This window comes from Rhagoletis zephyria, unplaced genomic scaffold (assembly GCF_001687245.7).
Source record: "Rhagoletis zephyria isolate East Lansing unplaced genomic scaffold, Rhagoletis_zephyria_1.1 Rzeph_scaffold_06449, whole genome shotgun sequence".
Classification (NCBI taxonomy): Eukaryota; Metazoa; Arthropoda; class Insecta; order Diptera; family Tephritidae; genus Rhagoletis; species Rhagoletis zephyria.
Window position 1 is genome coordinate 24721 of NW_016163532.1, and position 11309 is coordinate 36029.

The 11309-nt window shown below is 35.6% G+C and overlaps 1 protein-coding gene across 1 annotated transcript; it reads right to left on the minus strand.

The window, feature by feature from the left end:
• Positions 1-268: 268 nt before the first annotated feature.
• On the minus strand, positions 269-11303 carry LOC108373183 (uncharacterized). Its single transcript, XM_017629045.1, has 2 exons — positions 9388-11303; positions 269-473 (listed from the first exon to the last, which is right to left on the minus strand). Exons 1-2 carry the CDS (start codon positions 11239-11241, stop codon positions 468-470), a joined length of 1860 nt encoding a protein of 619 aa, XP_017484534.1. The 5' UTR covers positions 11242-11303; the 3' UTR covers positions 269-467.
• Positions 11304-11309: the final 6 nt, after the last annotated feature.

Here is an 11309-nt window from a genome sequence, read left to right on the forward strand (position 1 = left end):
TTATGTACAATTCTGCGTGTTGATATTTAATTCTTTTGTCATTTTTTTCACATACGCGTTGAAAATTTTTCGCGAAGCTTTTGCTTTGTTTTCGTATTTCCTTATTATTATTCCTTTTGGTGTTAGCGTTAATTGTGATTCATTTTAGCCAGCAGCACTCTATGGCATGACCTTTTAAGGCGTTAAAAAATTAGCAACAGTACCGTTAAATAATTCATGGATGAGTCATGGAAATGTTCTGTTTAATTTGTTACTGATTTTTGGTTTGCATTAATAAACGTTTGCTCACATGAAGCTCAGGCAAAGGAATTTCCAATTACTTCGTCATTACGGCAAGATAATTTTATGTCACTCACTCGGGCCACTCATCAGAGGATAGAAGTATTTGCTACGCAGATCAACAGAAGCGTAGTATGAATTTGTTTTATAAGACAGTTGAGAATTATGGTTGATAAGCGTGGTGCGAACTAGACCTAAGATGTAATACCACCAAAGCAGAGTTCAGAAAGGAAAGAAGAGAGTGTTTGAAAGGGCTAACTCAATTAACCAATTCAAAAAGTATATGAAATATAAAAATACCGTAGTCTAACTAAATAATGTTAAGAAATCATTACTTTGAACATTTCGAATGTTTGAAGAGATTTGCCACGTGTTTAAAAAGTTACATTCAAATTATTCAGTAAGTTGGATGAATTATTAAAAGATGGGTATAAATCAAAATGGGTTTGAAAAGGATTTTTTCCTGACCTTTATTTAGAAGGGTTGCCATTTGTTCAAATTCGAATTAGTTCATCAGTTTATTGAAATACATGTGTATCACAATGACAGACAAAAGAGATTTAAGAAGATTTTATTTTGATGATACTTTTGAAAAGGAATTTAAAAAATGAGAGGTAAAAATAGAAGTTTTATTTTTTTAATTAATAACTTTTTTCAACGGGGTAGGGTGATTTGAAATTCGATGTAAATGAAAACTATGCGAGACTGCTCTACACTAAGAAACAGCTGCACGATTTTGATGAAATATGGCACTCGGATCTGTTATAACTCTGACTAACATTTGGAATATTTTTTATGTTTATGAAATTCAATTTTGGGCATTTTAACGCCAAGCGGGTTCACTAGTTTTAATATAATGCCTATGCACGAGTACACATACATATATATGGATATAAATATGTATTTAACCTTCCCTATATTTTTTTTTTGGTTTTTACATTCCTCATATATCTTTTACATTATGGGGCTTGCACAAGCATAAACTATTCAAGCTCTGTCGCATTGTTTACTAAATCATTATCGAACCAAAAACTCCAACAACATTTGCCTCAGAGCAGCTAAATTCCTAGCTATTGAGCCACTTAAGAACTTTTGCTTCCCAGTGCTGAGTGTTGAGTTCTTTGTTCACTTGCATAAATATTCAAATTGTTTAGACGCTATTAACCGCAACAAGGTCAGCTTTAACCCATCAACAATAGAATGCCTACTTAAGTTATAAATTTCAACGAAAACTTAGAATACTTTAAAACAGGTTCAGTTCGAACAAATGCTCTGCAATTAAGTGCCACGAATTAGCATAAATCGGAAGTTGGCTCAACACTTGTCACAAGCCTCTTTTGACACAATACATACATACATATATTCATATGTATAACAGGCTTGCAGCGCATTTTAATCTATGCTAATGAGATTGTTGATTGTAGGTTTTGTCCACCAACAAATTGATTGGCCGAGAGATATAATGAGTGGTAGTGAGTGACACATATGAATGCACGATTGTACACTAGGGTGGTCAATAAAAAAGTAAAGTATGAATTTTAACTAATTTTAATGCTCTCCCACCCCAAGATTGTTCTAAATCTAAAAAATATATAACTAGGGTTTTTTTTTTATTTGGTTCATATCCCAGTAACCGCAATTAAAGAAGTCTGATGAGGAGCAGCTATAACTTTTACCTTAGTAAATTAGCTTCAAACTAAATAAAGTGGTTGAATATATTTTGAAATCGTAAAATATTTAGAAGTCGCTCAGCGCTTACAACTTTCCATGTATTTTATATGAAAAAAGATCGTTGAAGTGGTATAGAAATCTTAAAAATCAATATTTTTGGATCAGAAAAGGCGGCTTCTCTTCAGGAGACTTCCAACAATAATACCCAATTGTTTATTTAACAAGTTTTTAATTGTTCTTTTCCCTTGACATGGAGAACGACATTAAATTTTTTTTTGATTTCGAAATAAAAAAAACGGTAGTATATTTGATTGACATACAACAATTTTAGGGGGTGAGAGCATTAAAATTCGGGCTTTACTTTTTTCGCATGCATTTTTGAACCATCCTAATGTACATACATATCTCTGTAACAAGTTGGTATGACTGTTAGATTTTTAAGCAGTTATTTATGGCTTGATTGACATTTTATATGTATGTTTACAAAAAATATTTGAAATCATTACTTTATCATCATTATGTAGGAATTTTAATTAAAAAAAAGTTCTAACCATTTTTATGAGGTGGCGCCAATAATGTTGTCAGCCTTAAGCTGTCATTATGCGGCTTATTAAAATCTTGTTAGTTTAATTTTTTACTTTAAAAAAGTTCAAATTTTAATAAGAATTTGTGTCAAATACTTCTTTCGTAACTACACACTGTGCGAATCAGAGTAACATTAAACATTATAAGGCAGCAGAAATAATGATTTTGGAAGTTATAAAGCACAGCACATGTAAATAGCTTAGCATTTTAGACAATATTTCTATTTTTTAAATCTAAGTTAGGCTCTTTTACTTGAGAAATGTCATCGCCGCCAGGAATGCGCAATTTTGTATTCAATAATTTTGCTTTTAAGGCAGCTTGACTGTCGGAATAGATTAATTTATTTCCGGTGACAGCCACTAGACATGTATTACTTATAAGAGGGCTTCTTATACAGTCGCTGAAATAAACAACAATGAAGAATCTAGCATGAAACCAGCAGTAAGAACCGAATAGGGTGCTCATGCACGGTGTTCCCTCTGCCCATTATTCCTTGGTTGGGATCTCCTAATTTCCTAGCTTTCCTAAAAATGAGCCTTTACGAGGGATATCGGCCTTTGAATTTAGATGGCGTCAAGGCCTCACTACATAGAAATATGCTGAATGTAGGACTCCGAGGGAATTTCTATTATGAAAAAGTTTCTCACAAAAACCCATCTAGCGTTCGGAAACGTCTTTAAGTTAGAGCCCACAATTTTGTGCGTCAACATTAAGACGCACACCAGAAATTAGAGAAGAAGCTCAGCATCACTTTTAGCTAAATGTATTAACTGTTCTCGATACTAGTTTTAGTAACCGATTTTATTGTTAAAAAAATGAATAATTGGCGTGGTATTAGAAATCACGAGCTTTTAATTTAAAATTGTTGTACAGATTTATTGATACATATAACTAATCATCTATTTATCTAAATCTGTATTCTTAATTTAACGGTAAGTTATCGTCATTGTTATCGATAACTTATCGATATATATATGGTTAGGGATGAATCGATACAAGTAAATCCAAGTACATACTCGATACTTTTCTCAATTGACCAAGCATTTTTGTACTCGATACTTTTTACTGCGATCCAAGTAGGCATCGAAAAATAAGTACTCGTATCGGAAGCGCAAAGCTTATTATGCTTCAGCATCTTCTTCGAAAAGCAGCCCATTAGCGGAATGGCAAGATTTGCGCACCACATTTCCGCAGCTAAATAAGCAAGCCCATCTATATATAACGGTTGTTGGGTCATCTGTCTTTTACGAGAATCTTTTATCAAAATCTCGAAACCGAAGTTCTTTCTTAGACTTATTTTATATGAAAAAACTTTATATATTAATCTTCTAAAAATGTATTCTATTCTATTATTCTTGAAATCAAATACTCCACAAAAATAATTGGTGTCTTAAATTTTTGGATGAACAAATATCAAAAGATAAATATCTAGTAAAAATGAATATTTTTTGGTAAAAAAACGCAATAACTTTGAAAAATATTCAAAATCGTAGTTCTATGTACAAGTACTCGCTACCTTTCCGATACTGATTAGATATCGATACCTTGTTTGACACAAGTACAAGTACTGATTTGAGTAATACCTTGATGGTATCGATTTATCCCTATTTATGGACATGGTTATCGTTATGATTTTATTCACAATTACAAATATGGGTTTTCATCAGAATTTATGTATGTGTGTGTTGTGATCTTTTTGTTGACGTACATCTGATATTATCTCTGATATATGTACATACGTATTTATCGGTTTCGGTTGGCAGCAATAGTTGTCGAATTTTTATTTATCGATTACATTATTTATGTATTTATTAAGCTAAGCTATCGATGGAGTATTGTTATACAAATAATTAAAAAAAAATTGCACTCGTCTCATTTATAAAGTTGTTATCAGTATTATCATGAATGTTTTTATCGATTTCAATTGTTGTTTTAGTTGTCGATATATTTATTGAAACCCTTATTTAAGCATTCACCGATATTTTCATCAATTTATTTATTGGTTACTGTTAAGTTATCGAGGGAAATATCGATTTTTTTCTCAATTTCGGTTGGGATTTATGGTTATCGATAAATTTATTGACGTCATTATTTATACATGTATCGATATTTTCATCAACATATTAATTGTTTTCATATCGGAATTGTTGTCGTTAAATTATCGACATAGCTAAAGATATATTTAATGATATCGAAATTCACAATTTTAGTGAAAGCTCCTATGAACTACGTGCAATTTGAAGTGGATGGCATATACGCTAGACCCAATATGTTCCCTATGTATACTTTGTTCAATGAAAAATTCTACCAATCATTATTTACGAGTATTACTGACTGGCGCCATCAAAAATAGTAAAATAGAGTGTTGCGAAATTAATTGAATTTGTTTATTTATGTTCTACAACAAAATTGCCAACTCATTTCAAACTAGTTTCAGCAAAATTTCGGAAAATTGTTTACCTTCTAATCGACTAGTTAGTAGTACAAGCAACAGGCAATTTTGAATGACGTGCTTACAATAGACAAGCAAATTCGGGCAAAGGAGTGAGTACACACAAATGGATGTATATAAGTATGTATATATATCTATGTATTTGTGTGTTTATATGTAGGTACTTGTAATTAAAATATTTTCATAATAGGCTGCCACAATAATTTGCACTTGCATACTTATATATGTACCTATGTAGATATGTATGAATGTATGTATGTATAGCCAGTAGATTTGAAATTTTTTTAGTGGGTCAAATTAACTTTGAACAAAATCCCACGCGATGCAGTAAGTAGTTGGATATGTATGTATGTATGTGTTAACATGTTCAAAACGAACACAGTTAGAAATCTAATACACACAAATACATATAGACATACATATGTACATATGCCTTCATGCAGTTACCATTGATTAGCGGAAGGCAGAGGGTGGAGTTGGAAATTCGCGTCCCTGACCTACTGCAATTTTCGAATAAAAATTTTAATTGTTTCACTAAGCGTCAAATTCAGTTGCATGAGTGCTTGTTAAGAACAACTAACTGTAAACGAATTAAAATAATTGAAGTTATTAACTGGCCATTAAAATGTCAAAAAAAAAAACAACAGCAAAAAAAAAAATCCACAAAACAATTGCGAAATTAAAGTAATTTTAAATAAACACAGAAAATACGGCTAATCTAAGCATTTATTCATATATATGTACATATGTACATATGTATGTTAAAGTGCGTATGTACATAGTACACTGCCGACAAAAAGTATTGGCACAGCAAATTTTTCACAATATATGAAAACATTTTGTTTCTAATATTTTTTCCGCCAATGTTTTATAAAAATATGGTTCATTCTACAAAAAAAAAAAATTTAAATTTCTAAAATTTGTAAAAAACTCGCGAAAATTCAGCAAATTTTCTACTGTTTAATCAGATAGTTTAGGATTTTTTTAAGTACACAGTTTTGCAGCCCATTAAATTCTAGTAAAAAAACTGCATGTTCGGAGTTAGTCAAAAATTGCATTGATTTTTGAGATTTTTTTGTTGAAGGTGTTTAGCATTTTTGCATATAAAGTATTTTCGAAAAAAATTGTTGTATGGAAGAGACTGCGTGAAAAAAAAATTGCCAAAAATTGGGCTACAAATCAGCATACCCAGAAAATTCTGAAAAATCTGATTAAAAAGTTGAAAATTTGTATGAAAATTAGCTGAATTTTCGTGAGATTTGCACAAAGTTAAGGAATTATATTTTTATGTTTTTTGTTGTTAATGAGCCATATTTTTATAAAAATTTGGCGGAAAAATATTAGAAAAAAAAATTGTTGCATATATTGTGAAAAATTTGCAGTGCCAATACTTTTTGCCGGCAGTGTAAGTGTGTGTGTGTGCGTATGTGCGGCGAGGCATGTCAATTGAGATATCAATTACAAATGCCCAAAGTGATTATATAATTCTGATTGACAATTTTTCGCATTGCACTGCACAGCTTAGCTTATTTGAGCAAAAAGCTTAAAGAAAATCAAAAAAAGAAGTAATAAAAAAGTTACAAATGACTCAAATTAAAAAATAAATTGCTTAGAATATAAAAACTATGCAAATTGTTATGCTTGCGGGATTATTGACATGTTTCGCATAAGAACGGCTGAAATTAACGCATTAAAATTTCAACAGAATTTGTAAAAAAAGTGGCAAAAAATTTAAATTTAACAAAAAACGGCATGTATGTAGCCCACATGCACACGTTGCAACTAATTTTACCATAGAATGCAAGCAACTTATTTATTTATTCAGTAGGCTACTCAAGCCGTCACTCAGCCAACCACTCAGTGAGTCAGTTCGCCGGCCGTCAGCCACGCACTCAAGCGCTTTTGCATTATTCAACTGATAAATTTATGAAAATTAATTATTTTATATGTATTATACAAATTTACACAAATAATTTTTATGTAGCTGTGAAGTAGTGCCATTAATAATAAAAAAAAAATCATGCTGTGGCGAGTAGTTGACAAAGTGCTGTGTAAGTTTGTTTTTTTTGTAATATTCTTGGCGATTTTTTAAGCTCAACTCTAATTATGGACACTGCCTGGTTGATGGAATTATTTTTCAATTACAGGAAANTAATTCTGATTGACAATTTTTCGCATTGCACTGCACAGCTTAGCTTATTTGAGCAAAAAGCTTAAAGAAAATCAAAAAAAGAAGTAATAAAAAAGTTACAAATGACTCAAATTAAAAAATAAATTGCTTAGAATATAAAAACTATGCAAATTGTTATGCTTGCGGGATTATTGACATGTTTCGCATAAGAACGGCTGAAATTAACGCATTAAAATTTCAACAGAATTTGTAAAAAAAGTGGCAAAAAATTTAAATTTAACAAAAAACGGCATGTATGTAGCCCACATGCACACGTTGCAACTAATTTTACCATAGAATGCAAGCAACTTATTTATTTATTCAGTAGGCTACTCAAGCCGTCACTCAGCCAACCACTCAGTGAGTCAGTTCGCCGGCCGTCAGCCACGCACTCAAGCGCTTTTGCATTATTCAACTGATAAATTTATGAAAATTAATTATTTTATATGTATTATACAAATTTACACAAATAATTTTTATGTAGCTGTGAAGTAGTGCCATTAATAATAAAAAAAAAATCATGCTGTGGCGAGTAGTTGACAAAGTGCTGTGTAAGTTTGTTTTTTTTGTAATATTCTTGGCGATTTTTTAAGCTCAACTCTAATTATGGACACTGCCTGGTTGATGGAATTATTTTTCAATTACAGGAAACTTTAATGATTATGGCGCCAGAAATTTGGCAAAAGACAACAAATTGTTTAAAATATTGCAGGTATTTTTGAGAAAATTAATTGCTTCTTAAAATAATCCAAATCGATTCAGATGTAAGTAAAAGGCATCATTTTTTAAGTTGGGAATGCCCGTTCCCTACTCTCTATACCTACATACGGAATTGATTAATTTAAGCTGAGGGTTTCAATGGTTTCACCGCCCATGAACCTAAGGGCCATTTTATCGACTGCCTGTTAAATTTAACTTCCCTTTAAACACATCGACTGTCTATTATATGCATATGATTGATAAAGCAGTCGAATTAAATAAATGTAACAGGCAGTCGAGAAAACAGTCCCTAGTCTCCTACTCCGAACGCGAGACATTCGAATTCGTATTTAGGATCTTCTTCGTTTTTGTAGCATCCGACGAAGCCATTCTAAGTGATTTGAATTGAAGAATCGTAGTATATTTAGATTAAAAGTGACGATTCGCATGCTTAAACTCTTTCTATATGACAAAATTTCAAAGATGTGTACTTCTAAAGTTCCAGCATCCATAGCTGATCTGCCATCACCTGAAGTGATCTACGGAAATTTTCTACAGTTTATGACCTACTTGTGACAAAAGTTTAGAGCTCTAGGAGCTACCTGACTATCTGGGAAAATAGTTTAAATAGCATTGTCAGTACACAGTCGACAGCCTCCTCTAATCCAGAAGTTCTGCTTGGAAGATAAATTAAATGATCTGGTAGGTTGAACGACTGTTGTATTCCTAGTTGTTCCAATTGCCTGCTTCCGCAGTTTAGCCTGTTCCTTCCCACAGACGAAGCCTAATAAGAATTGAGGAGCGGCCACGGTAATTCACTTTCCAGCTGGAAAAATTTTGTAGGATAACGGCATCATGTTTTGAAGGCGCCACTTCAACAAAAATGACCAGCGATCTTACACCGGGAGTTTTGACCGGCAGACCGCCAACGGAAACCATTCGAGCTGCTATGAGGGTGAAATCCGGATATCAATGTATGTACATGTAATGTATCTTATCGATTTTTGATGCCTTTACTTCGTTCAAAGCCAGGTTAAGTTAAGGTATTGCGACGAGCGTGGGACCATTAAATGGTTGACCTTTCTAAACGATTACCACTATTCTAAATATAAAAACAGAGTATGCTTAGAAAGAAGTTAAGCAACAGGCTGATACCAGTTCCAGGAGGTGAGACAGTTAAACCTCAGCCTACCGAAAGACGAAGAGCATATGAGAAAATTTTGAGATTATTCTGCCCTTTATTTTCCAAACAGTTGTGGTAGTCGGAATCCGGTGAAATCCATAACTTTACTGCATATAACCCAAATGGAGTGGGATCTGTCTGCCGTATATATAAGCAGAATATCTCGCGATTTCACTTTTTGTTCACTTATCGACTTATTTCTTGTAAGTCAAGGCTTTCATCCCCGTTCTTGGAAGTCTCAAATCATGTGCAAGAGATTATTTGATTTATTAATTAGATCTAATAATTTGTTAACTATTTAGCTACAAATATGCATAAGTATCAAATAAAAAGTTTTTCTCTACTTACATAAGACATTGTGACTTGATTGCTGTTGTTCGCGGCCATGGCATTACGCTTGCCCAACAGCGATTGATTCATGCGATTCGTACCATAGTACATTTCCCAAATGCTCGGCTTCTTTCGATGCCATTCCAAAATTGAGTCCTTATCACCTGATTCGCCCGATTCCGCGCCGCTACCATTACCAGCCGAATTGCAGCCGCCACCATTTGGTTTACCTTTACCGCCGATTTCGGCATCCGCCGGTGGCGCTGATAATGTTTTCGCGTCTAATTTACTCAATACCGGCTGCTGGAATGAGAGATTGCGTTGCAATTGCGTTGTGGGCACATGCAAGGTTATCACATTTTGATCACGTTCGCGCTGTCTACGCTCGGCGGTGTAACGATCGCGATGCGGTAGCGATGGACGACGTTGCTGCTGCGCTAGCGACGTTTGTGACGATACGCGTTGCAAAGTTTCCGACTCTGCATAACAATTGGTGACGGGAAATACCTCAGTCAGGGATTTTCGCTTCATTTTGAAATTCGGATCACTCGCGCAGCGTATCGAGGCGATTTGTTCACGTATACTTAAGGGCACGCCATCGCAGATTGCCTCGTAGTTGCCGGCGATGTAGCCGTAATCCGACTCGATCGTACCGAGACTGTGCGTCGAACGGCGACGCTCGAAGGCCTTCTTCATTTTTACGATATTGTGATTTCTTACAAGCCCGCTGCATAGTTGACGTATTTCCAATTCGCTGTGCTGGTTCATGCGATCCAAATAGTTTTCCAACTCGTTTTTCAGCGTCTTAATCATGCCTTCCAGCTCATGTGGCAGTTGCTGCGCAGGCGCCGCAGGATTATTCAAATGTGCATCGGGGCTGTGGGTACCGGCGCTGCCACTCGCCTGTGAGAGCAAACGTATCTTATCGCGCACATCCTCGAGCAGCTCACGCGTGTTCTGGAAGTGCAGCTGATCTTCATAGCGTTTCATATAGTGGTCTGCGACCGAAACTGACTTCTCCGAGACAGTGCCCGTACCAGCAACGATATCACTTTCGACGCGATATGCATCGTCAGGGCAGGAGTTTATATACTTTGCACACTTATAATTATTCTCCTCCTCCTGCTCATCGGTGAGAAAAGTGGGATTGTCGATGCCACCATCGCGCAATTGCTGTGGCTTGCGCAACTTGCCGCCAGCAGTGCGCTCATTGACTAGCAAAAATGAGTCGAGGTCTATGTCGAGCAGCGAATCGTCCACCATATCGTCGGGCCATGAGCGACGCGGTTGATTGGCGGGATCGTAGCCCTCCATAATGGTGGGCAAATAATGATGCGGATGTTGGGGTACACGGCTAGCCAACTTATCGCCGCCGCTAACATCCAACGCGTGCGGTGGCATCGGCAGGTATGCGTGGTGATGATGATGATGATGCTGGGTCTGTACAAAGGCAGCAATACGTTCGTGCGAACTTAGACTTGGAAAATTTTTCAAATGGCGATCGAGATTCTCGATGCTGGTCTCGAGTATGCGCAGATTATCGCTGAAATATTGCGACTGTGAATCTGTGTATTCCTCGGAGGTTTGTCGTTGTAATAAGAATTGTAAGCTAGCCGGCACTTTGCTGACCGCGCCAAATGTGCTCTTCGGCGCATCCTGCGAACTATTGCCAGCCTTGCTGGGGTATCGCGCCGCCGATGCAGTTGCATCGCCAGCTTCACCATCGCAATCATCCTCGCAACCGTCCAACTCGCTACAACCAGCAATACCACTTTCGCCGTTTCGACTTGCCGCCGTGCCGTTGCGACGTCCATAATAACGCTGCGTCACACCTCCTTTGCTGCTCATATCCCGCGCGTGGCTATGAACCATCGTTGTTGCGGCCGTTGTCGTTGCCGGCGCCGCTGTGTTTTTGCTGTTGCTATTCCCGCTGACAGTTG